This window comes from Entelurus aequoreus, linkage group LG18 (genome assembly GCF_033978785.1).
Source record: "Entelurus aequoreus isolate RoL-2023_Sb linkage group LG18, RoL_Eaeq_v1.1, whole genome shotgun sequence".
Lineage (NCBI taxonomy): Eukaryota > Metazoa > Chordata > Actinopteri > Syngnathiformes > Syngnathidae > Entelurus > Entelurus aequoreus.
In genome coordinates this window covers 50,782,266-50,808,279 of record NC_084748.1, presented here as the reverse complement: position 1 = coordinate 50,808,279, position 26,014 = coordinate 50,782,266, and the positions used below count along the sequence as shown (strand labels likewise).

The window sequence follows — 26,014 nt, the reverse complement described above, 5'->3', positions numbered from 1 at the left end:
ACGTTTTATTCAAGACTTGTGAAGCTTTCTTAAAAAAAGGGCGGGGCTTGTTGCCGCCTGTGAGCAAGGCATGGACTAGAATACAGACTGGGACTGGACCCCAGACTGGGACTAGACTACAGACTGGGACTAAACTACAGACTGGGACTAGACTACAGACTGGCACTAAACTACAGACTGGGACTAAACTACAGACTGGGACTAAACTACAGACTGGGACTAGACTACAGACTGGGACTAGACTAGTGACTGGGACTAGACTACAGACTGGGACTAGACTACAGACTGGGACTAGACTAGTGACTGGGACTAGACTACAGACTGGGACTAAACTACAGACTGGGACTAGACTAGTGACTGGGACTAGACTACAGACTGGGACTAAACTACAGAATGGGACTAGACTACAGACTGGGACTAAATACAGACTGGGACTAGACTAGTGACTGGGACTAGACTACAGACTAGGACTAGACTACAGACTGGGACTAGACTAGTGACTGGGACTAAACTACTGTCTGGGACTAGACTACAGACTGGGACTATACTAGTGACTGGGACTAAACTACTGTCTGGGACTAAACTACTGTCTGGGACTAGACTAGTGACTGGGACTAGACTAGTGACTGGGACTAGACTACAGATTTGGACTAGACTAGTGACTGGGACTAGACTAGTGACTGAGACTAGACTACAGATTGGGACTAGACTAGTGACTGGGACTAGACTAGTGACTGGGACTAGACTACAGTTTGGGACTAGACTAGTGACTGGGACTAGACTACAGATTGGGACTAGACTAGTGACTGGGACTAGACTAGTGACTGAGACTAGACTACAGATTGGGACTAGACTAGTGACTGGGACTAGACTAGTGACTGGGACTAGACTAGTGACTGGGACTAGACTACAGACTGGGACTTGTCCAACCTGCGCTCGTCCTCCGAGTAGCGCCTGAAGGTGTCTCCCAGCAGGGGTTCCAAAGCCTCGGCCGAGCGATACGACCGCGCTCGCACCGCGCAGGCTGTGACTCCGCCCATCAGCGCCACCACAAGCACCGCCCCCACAATGGCGATGGTGATGATCTCAGACACCGTGTAGGCTCGCACTGTGGAGGAAGTCAAATACTGTCTACTTTTACTGTGTACTATTACTGTGTACTATTACTGTGCACTATTTACTGTTAATGTGTACTATTAGTGTGTACTATTACTGTGTACTATTACTGTTAATGTGTACTATTACTGTGTACTGTTAGTGTGTACTATTTACTGTTAATGTGTACTATTAGTGTGTACTATTACTGTGTACTATTACTGTTAATGTGTACTATTACTGTGTACTGTTAGTGTGTACTATTTACTGTTAATGTGTACTACTAGTGTGTACTTTTACTGTGCACTGTTAGTGTGTACTATTAGTGTGTACTATTTACTGTTAGTGTGTACTATTAGTGTGTACAAAGTATAAAGTAGTGTGTACTATTTACTGTTAATGTGTACTATTAGTGTGTACTATTAGTGTGTACCAAGTATAAAGTAGTGTGTACTATTAGTGTGTACAAAGTGTAAAATAGTGGGTACTATTAGTGTATACAAAGAATGAAATAGTGGGTACTATTGAAATAGTGTGTACACATTGTGAAATAGTGTGTACTATTAGTGTGTACAAAGTATGGAATAGTGTGTACAAATTGTGAAATAGTGTGTACTATTAGTGTGTACAAAGAATGAAATAGTGTGTACTATTAGTTTACAAAGTATAGTGTGTACTATTAGTATGTACAAAGTACAAAATAGTGTGTACTATTAATGTGTACAAAGTATAAAACAGTGTGTACTATTAGGGTGTACAAAGTATATTAGAAACTAGAGTATAGTGTGTAGAAAGTAGAGTATAGAGTGTAGAAAGTAGAGTATAGTGTGTACTAAGTAGAGTATAGTGTGTAGAAAGTAGAGTATAGTGTGTACTAAGTAGAGTATAGTGTGTAGAAAATAGGGTATAGAGTGTAGAAAGTAGAGTATAGTGTGTAGAAAGTAGAGTATAGTGTGTAGAAAGTAGAGTATAGAGTGTAGAAAGTAGAGTATAGTGTGTACTAAGTAGAGTATAGTGTGTAGAAAGTAGAGTATAGTGTGTAGAAAGTAGAGTATAGTGTGTAGAAAGTAGAGTGTAGAAAGTAGAGTATAGTGTGTAGAAAGTAGAGTATAGAGTGTAGAAAGTAGAGTATAGTGTGTAGAAAGTAGAGTATAGTGTGTAGAAAGTAGAGTATAGTGTGTAGAAGGTAGAGTACAGTGTGTAGAAAGTAGAGTATAGTGTGTAGAAAGTAGAGTATAGTGTGTAGAAAGTAGAGTACAGTGTGTAGAAAGTAGAGTATAGTGTGTAGAAAGTAGAGTGTAGAAAGTAGAGTATAGTGTGTATAAAGTAGAGTATAGTGTGTAGAAAGTAGAGTATAGTGTGTAGAAGGTAGAGTACAGTGTGTAGAAAGTAGAGTATAGTGTGTAGAAAGTAGAGTATAGTGTGTAGAAAGTAGAGTATAGTGTGTAGAAAGTAGAGTGTAGAAAGTAGAGTATAGTGTGTAGAAAGTAGAGTATAGAGTGTAGAAAGTAGAGTATAGTGTGTAGAAAGTAGAGTATAGTGTGTAGAAAGTAGAGTATAGTGTGTAGAAAGTAGAGTATAGTGTGTAGAAGGTAGAGTACAGTGTGTAGAAAGTAGAGTATAGTGTGTAGAAAGTAGAGTATAGTGTGTAGAAAGTAGAGTACAGTGTGTAGAAAGTAGAGTATAGTGTGTAGAAAGTAGAGTGTAGAAAGTAGAGTATAGTGTGTATAAAGTAGAGTATAGTGTGTAGAAAGTAGAGTATAGTGTGTAGAAGGTAGAGTACAGTGTGTAGAAAGTAGAGTATAGTGTGTAGAAAGTAGAGTATAGTGTGTAGAAAGTAGAGTATAGTGTGTAGAAAGTAGAGTATAGTGTGTAGAGTGTGAGTGTATCTCACCGGGCCACTGGACCTCGTAGGAGTAGCCCAGGTTCTGGGGGGCGGGTACAAACATCTGGGCGTTGGTGACGGGCGGCCAGAAGGGAACCATGTTGAACAGGCGGTTGTGTCCAATAGGAGCGTTCTCTTCAGGGTACACGATCTCTCCTGAAACAAACACAAAGGGTTCTTCTTCTTGCTCCTGGTTCTCTGGGAGTGGATGGAGGATCTAAGTAGACCTGGTTGGTGTCTGCTGAGCCACTCGTCAAAGATGGCGTCGGTGAAGGTGTGCAGCAGGACAAAGATGGGGTCGTTGGGCGACAGGTGAGTCTGTCCACCTGTGCCGTTCAGGAAGAGGTGGGCCAGGTTGTGCAGGCTGCGGATGACCGGGTCGTACGCCCCCTGCGGAGCGCTGTAGCCTGGGGGGGGAGGGGACAACACCCTCAACTCAGCTATTTTTACTCATCTTTATATTGCAAGTCTAATATTGGAATGACGACAAATGAACGTGTTGTGGCAGTTGCGGATGTGCGGCGGTTTGAGGAAACATTACATTGCGTCTTTAACATGAGAATGCTAAACAGGAAGTGCTTAAAGTTGACATTTTTTTGTAAAGTCCAAGTTCATCAAGTTCTTCATGGTGTTTTTGAAACTGCAACATTTTTGTCCTCAGAATTTTCAACTAACTTGAAGGGTTGGACTCCGCCAAGGCTGCCCTTTGTCACCCATTCTGCTCAGAACTTTTATGGACAGGCGCAGTCAGGGCCTTGAGGGGATCTGGTTTGGTGGCTGCAGGATTAGGTCTCTGCTTTTTGCAGATGATGTGGTCCTGATGGCTTCATCTGGCCAGGATCTTCAGCTCTCACTGGATCGGTTCACAGCCGAGTGTGAAGCGACTGGGATGAGATTCAGCACCTCCAAGTCCGAGTCCATGGTTCTCGCCCGGAAAAGGGTGAGGGGCCATCTTCGGGTTGGGGAGGAGACCCTGCCCCAAGTGGAGGAGTTCAAGTACCTGGGAGTCTTGTTCACGAGTGAGGGAAGAGTGGATGGTGAGATGAACAGGCGGATCGGTGCGGCGTCTTCAGTAATGCGGACGCTGTATCGATCTGTTGTGGTGAAGAAGGAGCTGAGCCGGAAGGCAAAGCTCTCAATTTACCGCTCGATCTACGTTCCCATCCTCACCTATGGTCATGAGCTTTGGGTTATGACCGAAAGGACAAGATCTCGGGTACTGAAATGAGTTTCCTCCGCCGGGTGGCGGGTCTCTCCCTTAGAGATAGGGTGAGAAGCTCTGCCATCTGGGAGGAGCTCAAAGTAAAGCCGCTGCTCCTCCACATGGAGAGGAGCCAGATGAGGTGGTTTGGGCATCTGGTCAGGATGCCACCCGAACGCCTCCCTAGGGAGGTGTTTAGGGCACGTCCGACCGGTAGGAGGCCACGGGGAAGACCCAGGACACGTTGGGAAGACTATGTCTCCCGGCTGGCCTGGGAACGCCTCATGATCCCCCGGGAGGAGCTGGACCAAATGGCTGGGGAGAGGGAAGTCTGGGCTTTTCTGCTTAGGCTGCTGCCCCCGTGAGCCGACCTCGGATAAGCGGAAGAAGATGGATGGATGGATTATTTCTAATGTGTACATTTTCAGAATGCGCTTCTATTTTTGGCTAACGTAAGACAAAGAAAACAAGCTTTATTTTTAAGTTATTATGCCGTGACTTTACAAGTTTTACCCGCATGGGAATAGATTTCCCTCCATGTGGCCCCTCAGCTAAAATGAGTTTGACACACCCACGCTGGATGGATTGTACGTTTTATTTTTCTCACTTAAGAGACGCGATCCCAAAGTTTAGTAGATTCGTTTTGCGTGCGCTATCAAGTTTGCACAGCTAGCAGCAGATGGCGTCAGACTGATGCAGCAGTGACGCACAATACCTTCTTTCATTGTAAATGATCCACTCACTGGATAAAATAACAAAACAGTAAGATGCAAAGACTTAAGTCAACTTAACCATCATCCTTTTTAGTAAGACCATACAGAACTTGCAGTTGGTTGAATGCACGATGCGCACCCTGAACTCCATTGTAAAAATGTGTTTCTACATTTATTGTGTTTGTTCTGTTTAATTTGATGCTTAAAGCTATCATGTTCACACTGGTTAAGTTTGTAGTCATGTTACCTTCAATTCAGCTATGGTGTCATTTTGATAACTGTATTGATTATATTATAAGTGTAATATTTGAATGATGATAAATGAACGTGTTGTGGCAGTTGGATTGCACTTCCTATTTTTCTCACTTAAGAGACGCAATCCCGCAGTTTAGTAGATCCGTTTTGCGTGCGCTACCAAGTTTGCACGTGTTTTAATACACGCTAACCTCGATCAGATCAGGCCCTAAGTGTACTACAATTGCCTGGACACGCCCCTACATCCAAAACTTGGTCCTAGCGCTAGACATCGAGCTGTCATCTCACCATCCAATGCGAACATACTTTACTTTACATCTGCGTTCCAACGGCTTCTTTTGGAGATTTCCAAGGCCCGGACTAAAAACTTTTTAAATCACACCTAATAAGACATTTTTGACCTTTACACTCGATAAATATGCGACTCTTGCCTTTGAATATCACATCTGTGGATCATGATTTATCCATGTGAAAGGTGCCATGCAAATGAGGTTGGCTCTGGGCTCTCAGCAGAAGATATTTCTGGGACTCACCTTCGATGGAGTTCCTGAAGCTCTCGGAGGAGGTGGAGTAGTAAGGGGGCGTGTCAAAGGTGTTGAGCTGCAGACAGTCCACCACGTCCTGAGGCTCCGGCAGCTTCTGGACCGTGGGCCGCGCCACGTTTCCTGCCGGGTTCCTCCTGATGGGACTGGTCTCTGTGTCTGCATGTGGAGGACACCAGGTCAGTCTTTCCTAACAAGGGCAGCACTTACCAATATTTTGGTACCGGTACCAACATGTATTTCCATACTTTTCTAAATAAAGGGGCCCGAAAAAAATGTCATTATTGTAACAAGAAATGTTAGTGTAGATGAAACATATGTTTATTATTGTCATTTAGTCCTTAAATAAAATAGACAACTTGTCTTTTAGTAGTAAGTAAACAAACAAAGACTCCTAATTAGTCTGCAGTAACATATTGTGTCATTTATACACCTATTATTGTCTACACATTATAAGGGACAAACTGTAAAAATGGATTATTCATCTACTTTACTGTTAATATGTGCTTATTTTCTGTTTTAACATGTTCTATCTACACTTCTGTTCAAATGTAATAATCACTTATTCTTCTCTTCTTTGATACTTGACATTAGTTGTGGATGATACCACACATTTAGGTATGGATCTGATGATACCAAGTAGTTACAGGATCATACATTGGTCATATTCAAAGTCCTCATGTGTCCAGGGACATATTTACTGACTTTATAAACATCATATACATTTTTGTGATGCTAAAAAATATCGATGTAATTATTGTATCGACTAGATACGCTCTTGTACTTGGTATCATTACAGTGGATGTCAGGTGCAGATCCACCCATGGCATTTGTTTACATTGTGACGGGGGTGAGCTATTGTATCCTCCTACGGTGTGTAGTGAAGCATGTTTAGCTATTCCTCGTCCTCCAGTGATATGACTTTATTTGTTGCCATGGAGACCAGGATTAGTGATAGCTAAATCACTGAGGATGGATGTTAGCCACTAGCTAGGGAAGACCGAGCTAGACCGATCTGGACCGGGCTGGGGAACGCTGGTGTGCTGGATTGGTCTCAGTTTGTCCTCTAAGCTTGGAGAATAAACCACAAAATACCAACTGCTGCCTGTTGATTGAATATAAACATCAGCTTATTGCCATAAAAAGAATCTGGGAAGAGACTAGCAATTTGAATTCCCCATTGGAGGAATGCTGGTCGACGCAACAAGATCCACCCATGGCGTTTGTTTCAGGAGTGCTAGCTTGCTGTTAGCGGTGAGCTATTGTATCCTCCTACGGTGTGTAGTGAAGCATGTTTAGCTATTCCCCGTCCTCCAGTGATAATGCTACCTGTAAGAAACTGACTTTATTTGTCGCCATGGAGACCAGGATTAGAGATTTAAAAGGATGGATGTTGCCATGTGTTAAAGCAGCTCAGTTCAGTGTTATAACTTCACCTTTATCTTTACTTTGTACACCAAAATGCGTCCATTTCTGTCTACACACTGTGTCTGCTTGTAAGTACTCTGTGTGTGTGCGCTGCCCAACATGCTCCTCTGCTCGTAAAACCAGCAATGTCACCACGTGACGACGCGTTCAAAAAATATATGGGGAACCTGTACTTTTCAAACAGAGTATAGTACCGTTTTTGATTGATTAGCACCACGATACCATACTAGTAGCGGTATACCGTACAACCCTACGCAGCACAAAAGTAAACCCTCTCGCTGGAAGGAACGATTACCATCAAGGGTTTTCAGAAAAAGCTGCGGTTCAGATCCAGGTCAGTGGTCCCCCTTGGAGTTGGACAGAAAGGGGCTGAGATGAGTTATGTTGTATTATTCAACAACTTTCTAATTCCACGTGGGAGACCGGACTGCTTTGATGGCTCTTTAACATGACAGCCTGGTAATTGTTGACTAAATCTCAACAACAGCTCTGTGAAGTCTCAACCTCCTTCTTGTTTCCACACGGCTGCAATCAGTCGGCCGCATGACAGACTCTTCGCTCTGCGGATGATTCCTCAGATCAAAGAATGCAGATTCCTGCCTCCGACAGGCGTGTGCACAAAGCAGACCACCTCTGCGACCCAGTTCAGGAAAGCTGGCTTGTTGACGAGCTTCTGGGAAGGGATTAATGAGAGGCATCAGTCACACCTCGACCGCTCTCGCCTCACATGTTTGACCTGCTTCCAAATCCCCAGACTTCTCTTGCTCGTGGGCCATTGTTCCGAAAGAGCCGATCATGGTTACCTTCAAAGAGGATTGATATTCGGAATTATTCAACATGAAACGAGAATATTTGAAAACTGGAGGCTGGTCGTAAATCTGGTGCCGGTGAGAAGCAATCTCCAATCTCTGCAAATCTGATCAAGTAAATCTGAGTGATTAGAGCATCACACAACTCCCTCTATTCTCCTCTTAGTTCTGGAGACTCGTTGCAAATCAGTGGCTCCCACCTAGGCCTTCAGTCATGTCCTACTTAGTCCCACTTCAATAAGTACCATATTTATGTCACGGCTGGAGAAATACTATACAGAAACGGGCATCGGATCACCTCAACGGTGTACTAAACGTGAACACTAGTAAGGTTGTAAATACTGTATAGAGTAGGCTAACCCATGTGGTTCCTGTGGATGTGAACACAATTACTGTAGTGACTAAATAACATAGTGACTGAAACGGACATAGTAAAGTGTAAATAATGTCAATAAGTAGATGAACCATCTGTGGCTGTGAAGTGAACACTAGTAAGGTTGTAAATACTGTATAGAGTAGGCTAACCCATGTGGTTCCTGTGGATGTGAACACAATTACTGTAGTGACTAAATAACATAGTGACTGAAACAGACACAGTTATGTGTAAATAATGTCAATTAGTAGATGAACCATCTGTGGCTGTGAAGTGAACACTAGTAAGGTTGTAAATACTGTATAGAGTAGGCTAACCCATGTGGTTCCTGTGGATGTGAACACAATTACTGTACATAGTGACTGAAAAAGACAAAGTAATGTGTAAATAATGTCAATAACTTGATGAACCATCTGTGGTTGTGAAGTGAACACTAGTAAGGTTGTAAATACTGTATAGAGTAGACTAACCCATGTGGTTCCTGTGGATGTGAACCCTGTACATCATCAACACTTTCACAAATCTAATTTGTCCCAGCCATACTCCAACACATCTGTCCAGCCAATCAAAAGTCTCCCTGCATGACATAAACAGTTGAATCAAATCAAACTTCCCTCGCCATGCAAATGGTTCTTACTGTTTAACTTGACTTTGAACAGTCTCAACGTGACACATTAGATGTTTCCAGGTTCTCATTACAACATGTCGCTTCAGTACTTTGACCACAACTTGTTATATTTCTCTGCATGAGTACACCCAATCAAATTAAAACATAGCTTTAATTAAATAAACTGATCTGAAAAAAAAACCTTGGGACCAAAAGTGAAATGTGGTTATAGAAGTTTGTGCTCAGTGGTGACTCCTCAGTTCAGTACTTATGTTCTCTACAAGTACACCTAATCTGCAAAAACTGTTGGGACCTGTTACGCCTGGTCATTCCTTGTTTTGGCTTGTGGGTGTTTCTTCAGTTTTTTGGTTTTCCTTCCTGTCCTGCGCTCTTATTTTGGTTGCTTTTCCTGTTTGTTCTGTGCTTTCCTGTAACTTCTTCACACCTGTCCCCTCAGCACTTTTCCCCGCACCTGCTTTCTGATGGCAATTAGGACCACTTAAGTTTGAGCCTGAAACACCAGTCTTGGTCGGGACATTCTGTCAGGAACTTGAAAGACGATGAAGGTTGTCGTGATCTCTTTTCTGCAGACAACCGAGGAGGCAACGTGCAGGTGAACAGTATTTAAAGTTTACACAAACAAAAGACTAGAGCAACAGGAATGCTCTGAAAAAATAGGTAAGCCATGCACGACCAAAAAAACCCTAAACTGGACGGACTACAAAGAAAACAATGCTGGACTACAGCAAAAACTCCCGATTGAGTGGAGCAGACCCAAACAAGGAATGACTGGCCTAACAGGTCCCGACAAAAACAACCGTTTTTGACAGACATTTAGTTTAATTTGAATGATTTGAAAGGGAAACCCTCCGATATTAAAAATGAAACAATTTTCTTCAGCCAAGATTAAGTCCAAATATCTCGTCTTCCTTTGTGGATCGTCACAATGCTGTGCTGGTTATATCTTGACCTTAGAGGTCCCCAGGATGAAGCCACCTCCACAGGCAAACCCAGCTGGAACCTGCGGACCCTACAGTACCCACCCAGACGAACAATACCCACAAGGACGTGTGATCCTTACCTACACCAACAATTTAGCTGTTCACTTAGAATTGTCACTCGAACAACCCTTTTCCTTCTGCTGGGACACTCAGACCAAGATGGCACCCAGTAAATGACCGTCGGTACCTCAACTTTGCGAGGCTCCAAACTGGATGCACCCTTGCGGAAGCCCATAGCGCCACTCGGGATACACGGTCAAGTCTACAAAGTACACATAGAGAGGGCCCGCTAGGATTTGAATCCAGAACCGCCTCGGTGCCTGTTCTTAGGTTGAAATAAGTTCTCTTTGCACGGTGCCTGAGCTAACTGTAGGAAATGGGGTCATTCAGCTTTGGTGTTTCAGGTATTATGTTCCACCAGGTGAAGACTTTGGTCTGTACCTAAGACACGCTGAAAGGACTACTGTATGTCTCATAGGAACAACTCTGTGTCCTCCCTGGAACTAGTACCCATTAGGGTTGTATGGTATACCGGTACTAGTATAGTATCGCGGTACTAATGAATCAAACACGGTACTATACTCTGTTTGAAAAGTACCGGTTCCTGGGCAGGACGGTGCGTCGTCACGTGGTGACATTGCTGGTTTTACGATCATAGGAGCATGTTTGGCAGCGCACACACACAGAGTACTTACAAGCAGACACAGTGTGTAGACAGAAAAGGGAGAATGGACGCATTTTGGCCTAAAAAGTAAAGATAAAGGTGAAGTTATAACACTGAACTGAGCTGCTTTAACACATTTCAACATCCATCCTTTTAAATCTCTAATCGTGGTCTCCATGGCGACAAATAAAGTCAGTTTCTTACAGGTAGCATTATCACTGGAGGACGGGGAATAGCTAAACATGCTTCACTACACACCGTAGGAGGATACAGTAGCTCACCGCTAACAGCAAGCTAGCTCTCCTGAAACAAACGCCATGGGTGGATCTTGTTGCGTCGACCAGCATTCCTCCAATGGGGAATTCAAATTGCTAGTCTCTTCCCAGATTCTTTTTATGGCAATAAGCTGATGTTTATATTCAATCAACAGGCAGCAGTTGGTATTTTGTGGTTTATTCTCCAAGCTTAGAGGACAAACTGAAGCCAATCCAGCACACCAGCGTTCCCCAGCCCGGTCCAGATCGGTCTAGCACGGTCTTCCCTCCACCTCCTGTCCCCCCAAGCTAAGCACTCCCCTGTGCTCCTTATCTTAGGAATGTTATGGCAGTCTCAACAGCGCTCTGCCTGTCTACTCAAGGACACTCGAATCCAAGCACTTTGTACCACACGAGACATTAGCTGATGTAAATATGACTATAGGAGTTTAGAAAGAAGTAACACTTAAATATGGATATGATTCTGATCTGCTTCCCACAATCTACACCTGACATCCACTGTAATGATACAAAGTACAAGAGCGTGTCTAGTTGATACTACTATGATTACATCGATATTTTTAGCATCACAAAAATATTGTTTCCTTTTTAAACAAAAATCATATTATGTTTATAAAATTAGGAAATATGTCCCTGGACACATGAGGACTTTGAATATGACCAATGTATGATCATGTAACTACTTGGTATCGGATCGATACATAAATGTGTGGTATCATCCAAAACTAATGTCAAGTATCAAACGAGAAGAATAAGTGATTATTACATTTGAACAGAAGTGTAGATAGAACATGTTAAAACAGAAAATTAGCAGATATGAACAGTTAATGAACATGTGGATTAATAATTAATTTTTACAGTTTGTCCCTCATAATGTGTACAAAATAATAGGTGTATAAATGACACAATATGTTACTGCATACGACTAATTAGGAGTCTTTGTTTGTTTACTTACTACTAAAAGACAAGTTGTCTATTTTATTTAAGGACTAAATGACAATAATAAACATATGTTCCATGCACACTAACATTTTTTGTTACAATAAAGCCGATAATGATATTTTTTTGTGGTTCCCTTTATTTTAGGAAAGTATCGAAAAGAATGGAAATATATGTTGGTATCGGGACAACCCTAGTATCCATGGAACTACTGGAATCCGGGCATCCCTGCTTGGACTGTTGCCTGCGTGACCTGCACCCTCCACAGGAAGCTATGGAAAACTAAACTATTGATGTATTTTGGTTCGGGTCCCAGGGAAGGAACCACATTTCTAACTCAGGCCGCAAAAGTTTGGGAAATCCTCGTGTGGAGTAGTTGAACACAAGGAGTTTCTGACAGACTGTGAAGCATTTTCAAAAAGAGCACGGCAGCTGGGGGGTAATATTTATAGCAACTTGTGTTCTACATGCTCTATTCATGAGTTGGATGTCCTCTTTCTTTGCTAGCATCGACACCGCTCCCTTTCCTGCCAGCCCGTGTGGTACGGCCCTTACTGTTGCAGATGGTGCCCATGTTGTCGTAGTCCTCCACGCTCTCGCAGACCACCCTCCACTGGGAGAAGACCGAGTTGGGGCTGATGGAGTTCAGGTCGAAGGCGCTCCTGGCTCCCAGGAGGTCGTCTGTGCAAATGTCGCATTCGCTGCCCCCGATGGCGAAGTTCCAGTAGGGCAGTGCGAAGGTGGCATCGCCCAGCATGTCCTGTGTGGGATGGGTTAGTGCACAGGTGTCAAACTCAAGGACCGGGGGCCGAATCTGGCCTGTGACATCAGTTTATCTGACCCGCAAACACCTGGAAATGATACAGTGGTGGTCAAAAGTGTACGTACACTTGTAAAGAACATCATGTCATGGCTGTCTTGACTTTCCAATCATTTCTACAACTCTTATTTTTTTGTGATGTAGTGATTGGAGCACATACTTGTTGCTCACAAAAAACATTCACGAAGTTTACTTCTTTTATGAATTTATTATGTGTCTACTGAAAATGTGAGGGTCAAAAGTATACACACAGCAATGTTAATATTTGCTTACATGTCCCTTGGCAAGTTGACCTGCAATAAGGCGCTTTTGGTAGCCATCCACAAGCTTCTGCTTGACCACTTGACCACAAAATTGCTGCTGTTGCTTTTCTGACATGGACTTGTTTCTTCAGCATTGTCCACACCTTTAAGTCGGGACTTTGGGAAGGCCATTCTAAAACCTTCATTCTAGCCTGATTTAGCCTTTCCTTTACCACTTTTGAGGTGTGTTTGGGGTCATTGTTGTTAGAATAATTGTATCTAAGTTATCACAAAAACATTGTGTTACATTGAGTCCCCGGCAAGAAGACAGAAGCTGTCTTTGAACATACCAAGAAGAAGGCTTGTAAAACGCCACTGTGTAGGGGGGGAAGCAGCATGAAGGTGTTCTGTTTCTTTCATGTATTGTAATCAACAGAAATATATTGCCTTGACCCAAGAACTACAAAAGAGAAGAGGAAGCAGGACCAGACTCCCCTCCAGGCACCGCTTCTTTGAACTGTTTTACGACCTTTTCTGTCAACTGTTTACAACCTTTTCTTTGAACTGTTCTGTAACCAAAGGCAACGCTGTTTACGAACCCCCTCCCTTAGCAACAGCTGTTGCCATGTAATCAGGGAAAGTCCAAATAAAAGAGGAGACGGACAATCTTTCGTCCGAGCGTGCTGAGACACTGAACAAGGGTACAGTGTCCAGGCGTCTCTCCTCAAATTGAGTCAAATTTAATGCTGTCTCTGTTTAATTCTTTGCTTCTTGTCTTGTTTAATAGATGTCATCAGTGTTTGAACCGGACAATTGTCCTGCTGGAACACCCAACTGCGCCCAGGGGCGCCGCTAGGGATTTTGGGCCCCATGAAAATAATCTTTACAGGGCCCCCAACACAGCGGCAAAATTTTTTGATGCTATTTTACATACAGTTATGCATTTTAATGGTATTTTTGACTATCATTACCATATTTTTGAAAGAAGAACAGCATCACAGTTGACATTATTTTTTCTGTATTATAATTTCATCATCATTAGGGGCCTCTCTGGGCCCCCCTCCATCATGGGCCCCTAGAATCCGTCTCTTTTACCCCCCCTTTTTGGCGCCCCTGACTGCGCCCAAGACCCAACCTCCGGGCTGATGATTTTAGCTTGTCCTGAAGAATTTGGAGCTAATCCTCCTTTTTCATTGTCCCATTTAAAGCAGCAGTTCCATTGGCAGCAAAACAGGCCCAGAGCATAATACTACCACCACCACGCTAGACGGTTCCTGGCATGAAAGGCCTCACCTTTTCTCCTCCAAACATATTGCTGGGTATTGTGGCCAAACAGCTCCATTTTTGTTTCATCTGACATCACATGGACAAAGATAAGACCTTCTGGAGGAAAGTTCTGTGGTCAGATGAAACAGAAATGGAGCTGTTTGGCCACAATACCCAGCAATATGTTTGGAGGAGAAAAGGTGAGGCCTTTAATCCCAGTAACACCATTGCTACCGTCAAGCATGGTGGTGGTAGTATTATGCTCTGGGCCTGCTGCTTTAAATGGGACAATGAAAAAGGAGGATTAGCTCTAAATTCTTCAGGACAAGCTAAAATCATCAGCCCAGAGGTTGGGTCTTGGGCACAGTTGGGTGTTCCAACAAGACAATTGTCCGGTTCAAACACTGATGACATCTATTAAACAAGACAAGAAGCAAAGAATTAAACAGAGACAGAATTAAGTTTGACTCAATTTGAGGAGAGACGCCTGGACACTGTACCCTTGTCCAGTGTCTCAGCACGCTCTGACGAAATATTGTCCGTCTCCTCTTTTATTTGGACTTTCCCTGATTACATGGCAACAGCTGTTTCTAAGGGAGGGGGTTCGTAAACAGCGTTGCCTTTGGTTACAGAACAGTTCAAAGAAAAGCTCGTAAACAGTTCACAGAAAAGGTCGTAAAACAGAGCAAAGAAGCGGTGCCTGGAGGGGAGTCTGGTCCTGCTTCCTCTTCTCTTTTGTAGTTCTTGGGTCAAGGCAATATATTTCTGTTGATTAAAATACATGAAAGAAACAGAACACCTTCATGTTGCTTCCCCCCCTACACAGTGGCGTTTTACAAGCCTTCTTCTTGGTATGTTCAAAGACAGCTTCTGTCTTCTTGCCGGGGACTCAATGTAACACAAAGTTTTTGTGATTACTTAGATACAATTGTTCTAACAACAATGACCCCAAACACACCTCAAAAGTGGTAAAGGAATGGCTGAATCAGGCTAGAATGAAGGTTTTAGAATGGCCTTCCCAAAGTTCTGACTTAAAGGTGTGGACAATGCTGAAGAAACAAATCCAACACATGTAGCTGAACTGCAGCAATTTAGTGGTCAAGTGGTCAAGCAGAAGCTTGTGGATGGCTACCAAAAGCGCCTTATTGCAGGTCAACTTGCCAAGGAAGCAAATATTAACATTGCTGTATGTATACTTTTGACCCTCACATTTTCAGTAGAGCCATGATAAATTCATAAAAGAAGCAAACTTCATGAATGTTTTTTGTGAGCAACAAGTATGTTCTCCAATCACTACATGACAAAAAAATAAGACTTGTAGAAATGATTGGAAAGTCAAAACAGCCATGACTTGATGTTCTTTACAAGTGTATGTACACTTTTGACTTGTGTCAATAAAGTACTTCATATTTTCTCAATAAATGTCTATAATTTGTTTTCATTTTGACAGAAAATATATATATACTGCTTGAAATTGCATACCTTTTCAACTTTACTGTAGGAGTGTTTTCATGCATATGTGTAAGCGCTATCCTAGTGTAATCAAGCTAGCGTCGTTAGCATTAGCTAACATGCTAGCACATTTACGAGTGTCTGTGTTAGCATTATTAACTTATATTCTTTTTATATTGTTTTAGTTTCACAAATTCCTCAGTAAAATTCAGCAAAACGTCAGCGTGGAGTTATTGAGTCTGTTTAGCTGATTGGAGAGCTAGCTTGCGCAGCTAGTGGGTCCATGACCATGACTTCTGTTTTGTTTGATCAGCCGTTTTACTGCCGTGTCACAGACACTGTTTGGAAACATTTAAGGTATGTAAATAAACGTTCAGTGTAAATAAGTCATTTCACAATGTTTATATCTGCGACTAATATATGGAAAGTATATTTTTCTTATCAAATGTAGTGGGTGTGGCTTACATACACTCTGGAAAATCCGGTATTTGCTTTTTAGTTTTTGTTGCAATCCTGCGTGGTTGAGGTCAAAGTTACAAAAACACCCGATCAACAGATTCTTTCTAAAAAAGCTGCCACGAATTCAGACCTTTTTAGGCAGCTTTAGTCGGCGTCTGTCTCCGACCTGCTTGCCCGTGCACTCCACTCACCTGCATGTCTCTCTCCAGTTGCAGCAGGTGAAAGCGGTGCCAGGTGACAAAACCGGGGCCCTCGTGGGAAAAGTCCACTCCTCCGAAGCTGGACTGTCCGGTGCCCAGGAAGGTCTTGCTGACGGAGTAGTAGTGGCTCCACACAAAGTAGTTGTAGATGGTGATGTTCTCAAACTGGGGCGTGGTCCCGTCCGGGCCCCAAATCTCCTGGTACCTGAAAGTCAGCAGAGGGCCACAATATGACTTGTGTGGCCCCCAACACGGCCCTCGGATATTTTCGTTCTGCAGCCTTGCTCCCCAAATGATTTGCCATCAACAAGATGGTCCAGACAGGTCTTGGCAAAGCAGTCTGTTCCAAGACCGACGAGGACTTGAAGACTGGAGAGAACTGGTTTACCTTCTGGTGCAGATGACGAGGTCGGGGTGGACGGTACTCTTGGCTCGGTCCAAAGCGCTGATGAAGGCTTGTTTATCAGCTGAGCTCATTTGCATCAAATTCCTCCGCACTGGAACAAGAAGAATAGAAGAAGTGTAAGAAAATGTCATTTAACTAAACTTAAAACATCTAATTCTGTGTTTCTGTATGGTGGTCATGTGGGTGTGTGGTGGTCATGTGAGTGTGTGGTGGTCATGTGGGTGTATGGTGGTCATGTGGGTGTGTGGTGGTCATGTGGGTGTGTGGTGGTCATGTGGGTGTGTGGTGGTCATGTGGGTGTATGGTGGTCATGTGGGTGTGTGGTGGTCATGTGGGTGTATGGTGGTCATGTGGGTGTGTGGTGGTCATGTGGGTGTATGGTGGTCATGTGGGTGTATGGTGGTCATGTGGGTGTGTGGTGGTCATGTGAGTGTGTGGTGGTCATGTGGGTGTGTGGTGGTCATGTGGGTGTGTGGTGGTCATGTGGGTGTATGGTGGTCATGTGGGTGTGTGGTGGTCAAGTGGGTGTATGGTGGTCATGTGGGTGTGTGGTGGTCATGTGAGTGTGTGGTGGTCATGTGGGTGTATGGTGGTCATGTGGGTGTATGGTGGTCATGTGGGTGTATGGTGGTCATGTGGGTGTGTGGTTGTCATGTGGGTGTATGGTGGTCATGTGGGTGTATGGTGGTCATGTGGGTGTGTGGTGGTCAAGTGGGTGTATGGTGGTCATGTGGGTGTATGGTGGTCATGTGGGTGTGTGGTGGTCATGTGGGTGTGTGGTGGTCATGTGGGTGTATGGTGGTCATGTGGGTGTATGGTGGTCATGTGGGTGTGTGGTGGTCAAGTGGGTGTATGGTGGTCATGTGGGTGTGTGGTGGTCATGTGGGTGTGTGGTGGTCATGTGGGTGTATGGTGGTCATGTGGGTGTGTGGTGGTCATGTGGGTGTGTGGTGGTCATGTGGGTGTGTGGTGGTCATGTGGTTGTGTGGTGGTCATGTGGGTGTATGGTGGTCATGTGGGTATGTGGTGGTCAAGTGGGTGTATGGTGGTCATGTGGGTGTTTGGTGGTCATTTGGGTGTGTGGTGGTCATGTGGGTGTGTGGTGGTCATGTGGGTGTATGGTGGTCATGTGAGTGTGTGGTGATCATGTGGGTGTGTGGTGGTCATGTGGGTGTATGGTGGTCATGTGGGTGTGTGGTGGTCATGTGGGTGTGTGGTGGTCATGTGGGTGTATGGTGGTCATGTGGGTGTGTGGTGGTCATGTGGGTGTGTGGTGGTCATGTGGGTGTATGGTGGTCATGTGGGTGTATGGTGGTCATGTGGGTGTATGGTGGTCATGTGGGTGTGTGGTGGTCATGTGAGTGTGTGGTGGTCATGTGGGTGTGTGGTGGTCATGTGGGTGTGTGGTGGTTATGTGGGTGTATGGTGGTCATGTGGGTGTGTGGTGGTCATGTGGGTGTGTGGTGGTTATGTGGGTGTATGGTGGGTGTATGGTGGTCATGTGGGTGTATGGTGGTCATGTGGGTGTGTGGTGGTCATGTGAGTGTGTGGTGGTCATGTGGGTGTGTGGTGGTCATGTGGGTGTGTGGTGGTTATGTGGGTGTATGGTGGTCATGTGGGTGTGTGGTGGTCATGTGGGTGAATGGTGAGTTGTAAGATTGAGATCCCTAGTTCTGGGTTGTTCAGGTACCACGGTCTGTCTTACCCACAGAGATCCTCTGGTCACAGTTGGGCCCGGTCAACCCGTGTCGACAACGCCCACAGTTGTAGCCGCTGAAGTTGCCGTTACACTGACAGGTACGGTTGAAGAAGCGCAGGGGCCAGCGCTCACGGTCGTCCCGCCCGGCGTACGGGTACTGGGGGCCGTGGCGCCGGTTGTCGGCAGCGATGGAAACACACTGACCCCGCCCCGTGCTGGAGCCGCACTCGTCCCCCGCCAGGCCCGACAGGGAGGGGCAGCACTGGCCGCTCCGCAGCCCCTCTGGGGTCACGCAGTCCCGGGGGAACTGGGCCAGACTCAGGTGGACACTGAGGGTCGCCACCAGGAGCGCCGCTCTCCAAAGGCTGGACACAAAGGTGAGTAAGACCACGCGAAATGATCTTCTTTGTATACACTAGCGTTCAAAAGTTTGGGGTCACATGTAAATGTCCTTATTTTTGAAGGAAAAGCACTGTATTTTTCAATGAAGATAACTTTAAACTAGTCTTAACTTGAAAGAAATACACTCTATACATTGCTAATGTGGTAAATGACTATTCTAGCTGCAAATGTCTGCTTTTTGGTGCAATATCTACATAGGTGTATAGAGGCCCATTTCCAGCAACTATCACTCCAGTGTTCTAATGGTACAATGTGTTTGCTCATTGGCTCAGAACGCTAATTGATTATTAGAAAACCCTTGTGCAATCATGTTCACACATCTGAAAGCAGTTTAGCTCGTTACAGAAGCTACAAAACTGACCTTCCTATGAGCAGATTGAGTTTCTGAAGCATCACATTTGTGGGGTCAATTAAATGCTCAAAATGGCCAGAAAAAGAGAACTTTCATCTGAAACTCCACAGTCTATTCTTGTTCTTAAAAATGAAGGCTATTCCACTAAATTGTTTGGGTGACCCCAAACTTTTGAATGGTAGTGTATACATATATATTGATATATACATACATAAATACATATTTATAAATATATGTATGTATATATATACATACATACATACTGTATATATTTATATATATATATGTATATACATAAATATATATATTTCTATTTATATATATACATTTATACATATACAAACATACATACATACAGACATATATACATACATACATACATACACACATACATATATATATAAATATATATACACATATACATACAGTACATATATCCTCGACCCCTGCTTGGACACGGACCCCGACGCCTCTCTCCAGCCCCCGACCTCTCGCTTGTTTACGGACGTCCTTCTTGCATCGCCCCACTGGACTTTCGGACGATTCATCCAACACGCACTTACAACAAACCCTGGTAACGCTCACATTGTTAAATTCCTCACATCTTTCTGCTTCACACACACCCAGTAGCGTACACACTCCACTCCATCATCAAGCTCAATAAACCTGTTGAGCTTTATTCTGTTGTTGTGTCGTCTCCTTCCCCTGCCGAACGTAACAGTACGTTCTAGCCAACATGTTGGAACCAGACGACATAAGCAGACCCCAGTCAACGCCCCTTTCCCGTCCCCCCAGGACTCCTGACCTCTCGACCATGCACGCTGTTCTCCAGGAACACCAATCCCGGTTTTCCAATCTTGAGAACAAGCTGGAAGTTGTTTTCGCAAGCCTGACTGCAAGACTGGACAACCTTAGCCCGAGTCCAGCATCCAAATCCGTGTCAAGTCCGAGTGCTATGCCAGCGACCATGCCTTGGGAACCGCCCCCCCCCCCCCCCACACACACAACCGGGAACCCAAGATTGCCAGCCCTAAGCCCTTCGAGGGGGACTTTGAACTTTGTACGGGATTTTTGGTACAGTGCGACCTAATTTTCATGCACGAACCATCCCGCTATGCCCCTGATGGGGCGAAGATAGCATTTGTTTTTTCACTGCTTTCGGAGAAGGCTCTCAAATGGGCCACAGCAGCAGTGGACAAGACATTGGGCTTGAGCACCAACTACGCTGCATTTCGAGCAGAATTCCAGTCTGTTTTTGATCACCCCATGGGCGGGGGGGACTCTGCTGGCCGTCTTCACACCATCCAGCAGTGCTCCCGCTCGGTTGCGGCCTACACCCTCGGGTTCCGCACCCTAGCGGCTGACAGCGAGTGGGGAGACAAGGCACTCCAGAGCGCTTTCAGAAGAGGGCTAAGCGAGCAAGTAAAGGACGGCTTGCTGAGGGACTGACCCACCTCGTGCCGAGCCCTCATGGATCTAGCACTCCTGTTCGACCAGAGACTTGCTGAGCGTGAAGCTGAGAGAGCGCAGGTAGCCTCTAGCTCCACTCCGGCTGCCAAATCCCAACCTGCCTACCACACACCCATATACCAACGTATACCTCCGCCTGTGTCAGCGGCTGCCATTCAGTTGGGAAGATCATGCTTGGCGGCTGAGGAGAGGGAAAGGAGGTTCAGGCGCCTCTGCCTTTACTGTGGCCTGGCAGGACACACCACCCGTGACTGCCCAATGAGGCCAAAAGGCAAGGCTCACCAGCATGGGGGATCATGGTGAACCACACTTCAGTTCCCCAGGCGAAGAGGGACCCAGGCATCCTTTTTCCGGCAACCCTATCCTGGAACTCTAGGACTCTGAGAGCGGGGGCCTACTTGGATTCCGGAGCAGACGAGGGCTTCCTTGATCACGAGTTTGCCCGCCAAGAAGGCATTCCTTTAGTTCCCCTTGAGACTTTCTTCCCTGCCCAAGCTCTGGATGGACATCCCCTCGGATCCATTAAACATCACATGGAGCCCCCATCTTTGTCCCTCTCGGGAAATCATTTTGAGACCATCATTTTCTGGGTGCTACACGCCCCCATCGCCCCTCTTGTCCTTGGGCGATTATGGCTTCATCAACACGACCCCCACATATCGTGGACCACGGACAAGATCCTGGCCTTGAGCACGACCTGCCACGCGCACTTGCGCCTTAGGTCAGCAGTTCCCCCGACCAGCTGGCCCAAACCCAGCTTACCTCCCCCTGATCTCTCACATGTACTCACAGTCTACCACAATCTTGCGGTGGTGTTCAGCAAGGAACATGCACTGTCTCTTCCCCTACACAGACCCTATGACTGCGCCATCGACTTGCTGCCAAACACTGTTCTTCCCTTCAGCCGGCTGGACAATCTTTCACTCCTGTAGAAACAGGCCATGAGGGACTACATCATGGAATCCCTCGTCTCTGGTATCATCATTCCTTCAAAATCTCTGCTGGCAGCAGGGTTTTTTTTGTTAGCAAGAAGGACGGCTCGTTAAGACCTTTTATCGACTACCGACAGCTAAACGGTATAACCGTCAAGAACAAGTATCCTCTACCCCTCCTGAGCTCGTCTTTTGAGCCTCTCGCACCAGCCACCATCTTCAGCAAGCTGGATCTCCGTAACGCCTATCACCTGGTGCGGATCAAGGAGGGGGATGAGTGGAAGACGGCTTTCAACATTTTGAGTATAGGGTCATGCCATTTTCAATGACATTTTGCGGGACATGCTGGATCGTTTTGTGGTGGTATATTTGGATGACATTCTTATTTTTTTCTCAGAGTCTACAGGAGCACCAGCAACATGTCCGCCTTTTCCTGCAGCGCCTACTGGAAAACCTTCTGTTTGTCAAGGCAGAGAAGTGTGAGTTCCACGCACCATCTGTGGGTTTTTTGGGATTTGTGGTCAAAAAGGGTCACATCAGAGCAGATCCCAAGAAGATCGAGGCGGTGTTGGTGTGGCCTCAACCCTCCACTCGGACTGAACTATGGAGGTTCTTGGGTTTTGCCGGATTCTACCGAAGATTCATACGCCACTTTCCCAGCGCTCCCGTACCGACAATCTCATTCACCCTTGTGCATTTTTCTCCAGACGACTTTCACCTGCTGAGCTTAATTATGATGCTGGTAATAGGGAGCTACTGGCGGTCCATGAGGCTTTGGCTGAGTGGATACACTGGCTTGAGGGGGCCAGACACCAGTTCCAGGTCCTGACGGATCACAGCAACCTACTCCATATTCGCTCCGCCAGGAGGCTAAACAACCGTCAGGCTCGCTGGGCTCAGTTTTTTAGTCGCTTTGATTATATTCCCTCGTATAGGCCCGGGTCCCGTAACACAAAAGCAGATGCCCTTTCCCGGCAGTTCATGGAGGAGTCCACCTGCACGCCGGCGGCAGAACCCAGCCTCCCTCCTGCCCGGATAGTGGGCATGGTCACCTGGATGATAGAGGAACAAGTGGCGGACCTCCCAACAAGCTGTTCGTACCCCGTGAGCTTTGACCCAGGGGCTGGATTGGGGCCGTTACAGCATCTTTTCCTGCCATCCGGGGTTCCAGCGCTCTTTATCGTTTATCCGACGGCGGTTTTGGTTGCCGTCTATGGCAGCAGACACTTGTGAGTTCATCGCCGTTTGTACCACTTGTTCCTGCAGTAAGGCCTCTCACAGACCTCCGGCGGGTCTCCTGTGCCCCCTGCCTATTCCTGCCCGTCCCTGGTCCCACATCCCATTGGACTTTGTGACAGGATTCCCTGTGTCCAGAGGTAACACCACCATCCTAACCACCGTGGACCGTTTTTCCAAGGCGGGACATTCCGTTCCTCTCTCCAAGCTTCCATCCTCCTCCGATACTGTTGACCTCCTCACCCTGCACGTCGTGAAGCAACATGGTATCCCAATGGACATTGTGTCTGACCGTGGCCCCCAGTTCACTTCCTGGGTGTGGCAGGCCTTCTGCGAGGGGATCGGGGCTTCGGGCAGCCTCACCTCGGGATACCACCCGCCGAGCAACGGGCAAGCAGAGAGGGCCAACCAATGCCTGGAGACCATGCTGCATTGTGTTGCAACCCGCCAGCCCGCCTCATGGAGCAAATTCTTACCTTGGGTAGAATATGCATACAATTCTATGAAGAGCTCGGCTACCGGCATAGCCCCCTTTGAATGTTGCCCTTGGCTACCAACAACCTTTGTTCCCTCAACAGGATATAGAGGCATGAAATAAGGTGACACCTGTGCTTTGAAATCATTTGACAAACTAAAATGTATTGATTTTAGTGATTTGCCGTCTTAATTGCAGAAAATCAAGAATATTGCCCGAACATATTTCAACATTTTTGTACTGCATGAGATAGAAATTGTTCTTCAAAGAGCACTCACCCCATCAGAAGTACTTTTATAGTACTTAGTATCAGAATACATCACATATGGGACAGGTACTGAAGACACATCACTACTCCTTGCCTCCATGGTGACAAATAGAGTAAGTTTCTTACAACTGTGGTCATGAAGTCCTTTGAGCGCTTGGTCCTGCCCCACCTCAAGGACATCACCGCCCCCCTCCTGGACCCACTGCAGTTTGCCTACAGAGCCAACAGGTCTGTGGATGATGCAGTGAACCTGGCCCTCCACTTCATCCTGGAGCATCTGGACTCCCCAGGAACCTACGCTAGGATCCTGTTTGTGGACTTCAGCTCTGCCTTCAACACCATCCTCCCTGGACTGCTACGAGACAAGCTCTACCAGCTCAGCGTGCCCGACTCCCTCTGCAGTTGGATCAATGACTTCCTGACAGACCGAAGACAGCATGTGCGGCTGGGGAAGATTGTCTCGGACAGTCGAACCACGAACACTGGTACTCCTCAGGGCTGTGTACTCTCCCCCTGGCTCTTCTCCCTGTAAACAAACTGCTGCAGCTCCAGTCACCAGTCCGTAAAACTGCTCAAGTTTGCGGATGACACCACCCTCATCGGGCTCATCTCGGATGGCGATGAGACCGCCTACAGGAGAGAGGTGGACCGGCTGGCGTCCTGGTGCAGCCTCAACAACCTGGAGCTGAACGCCCAGAAAACAGTGGAGATGATCATGGACTTCAGGAAAGTCACAGCCCCACCATCCCCCCTCACCCTGATTGACTCTCCCACCCCCGTCTCCATTGTGGACTCCTTCCGTTTCTTGGGCACCACCATCGCCCAGGACCTCAAGTGGGAGCCGACCATCAGCTCCCTCATCAAGAAGGCCCAGCAGAGGATGTACTTCCTGCGGCAGCTGAGGAAACTTAAGGTGCCGACCGAGATGCTGGTGCAGTTTTACCCAGCCATCATCGAGTCCATCCTGACCTCCTCCATCACAGTGTGGTTCCCCGGCGCCACAGTCCAGGATAAGAATAGACTGCAGCGCATGGTACGTGCTGCTGAGAAGGTGATTGGCTGCAAGCTCCCATCCCTCCAGGACTTGTTCTCCTCCAGGACCAGGAGGCGTGTGGGTGGGATCACAGCTGACTCTTCTCACCCTGGACACAAACTAATCTCCCCTCTCCCTTCAGGCAGGAGACTACGCTCCATCCAGACCCACACCTCCCGCCACCTGAACAGTTTTTCCCCTCGGCCATCAGGCAAATGAACAATAACTCCTAACAGCGGCTCCTTGAATTCCTTCTAAGTCTATAACAAGATCTGATAGCTCAGTTACAGCTCTTGATTTTACCAAATCTGTGTTATATGTGTTTTATGTTGCACCATTGCACCAACAAAAATTCCTAGTTTGTGAACCCGTTCTCAAACAATGGCAATAAAACTATTCTGATTCTGATTCTGATTCTGAAGTATATCACTGGAGGATGAGGAATAGCTAAACATGCTTCACTACACACCGTAGGAGGATACAATAGCTCACCGCTAACAAAAGCTAGCACCCCTGAATGTAAACAGAGGCCATGGGTGGATCTACACCTAACATCCACAAGTACAAGAGCGTATCTAGTCGATACTACTATGATTACATTATATTTACGTTTTTTTTAAAATGTATATTATGTTTATAAAGTCAGTAAATATGTCCCTGGACACATGAGGACTTTGAATATGGCCAATTTATGATCCTGTAACTACTTGGTATCGCATCGATACCTAAATGTGTGGTATCATCCAAAACTAATGTCAAGTATCGAAGAAGAGAAGAATAAGTGATTATTACATTTGAACAGAAGTGTAGATAGAACATGTTAAAACAGAAAATGAGCAGATTTTAACAGTAAATGAACAAGTAGATTAATAATCCATTTTTTACAGTTTGTCCCTCATAATGTGTACAAAATAATAGGTGTATAAACGACACAATATGTTGCTGCATACGTCAGCAGACTAATTAGGAGTCTTGGTTTGTTTACTTACTACTAAAAGACAAGTTGTCTATTTTATTGAAGGACTACATTACAATAATAAACATATGTTTCATGTACTTTTTGTTACAATAAGGACAATAATGACATTTTTTGTGCTCCCTTTTATTTAGAAAAGTATCGAAATACATGTTGGTACTGGTACCAACATATTGGTATGGAAACAAGACTAGTTCCTACCTGTTAGTCTGCATGTTGATCCTCTCTGTGCCAAAGTCTTAGTCGGCCCCCAAGAGTCCGTTCTTCCGACTCCTCTGACTTAAATAGCCAGCCAGCGCATGACCGAAACCTTCTTGGACACACACACACACACACACACACACACACACACACACACACACACACACACACACACACACACACACACACACACACACACACACACACACACACACACACACACACACATGGAATTTTAGAAAGTTGCACCATGTGATCATAACTCTGATCATATCCTCAAGCTTATAATCATAATCATATCAAAAAGGTAATAGTGGCTTTTTCTCAGTAATTTTTGG

The 26,014-nt window shown here is 45.6% G+C and overlaps 1 protein-coding gene across 1 annotated transcript; it reads right to left on the bottom strand.

The window, feature by feature from the left end:
* On the bottom strand, positions 1-25,750 carry LOC133633645 (5,6-dihydroxyindole-2-carboxylic acid oxidase-like). The gene is made up of 9 exons (XM_062026230.1): positions 25,677-25,750; positions 18,338-18,696; positions 16,615-16,723; positions 16,218-16,431; positions 12,343-12,547; positions 5,683-5,850; positions 3,208-3,387; positions 2,990-3,136; positions 1-1,108 (listed from the first exon to the last, which is right to left on the bottom strand). Exons 1-9 carry the CDS (start codon positions 25,688-25,690, stop codon positions 903-905), a joined length of 1,602 nt encoding a protein of 533 aa, XP_061882214.1. The 5' UTR covers positions 25,691-25,750; the 3' UTR covers positions 1-902.
* Between the last annotated feature and the right edge of the window lie 264 nt (positions 25,751-26,014).

Bases quoted from the DNA above. Each gene is read 5' to 3' on its own strand.
- LOC133633645 (XM_062026230.1), bottom strand. The intron at 16,432-16,614 runs GTAAACCAGTTC...GCTGACTTTCAG, and splicing joins CTCGTCATCTGCACCAGAAG to GTACCAGGAGATTTGGGGCC. The intron at 3,137-3,207 runs GTCTACTTAGAT...TGTTTGTTTCAG, and splicing joins GCTCAGCAGACACCAACCAG to GAGAGATCGTGTACCCTGAA.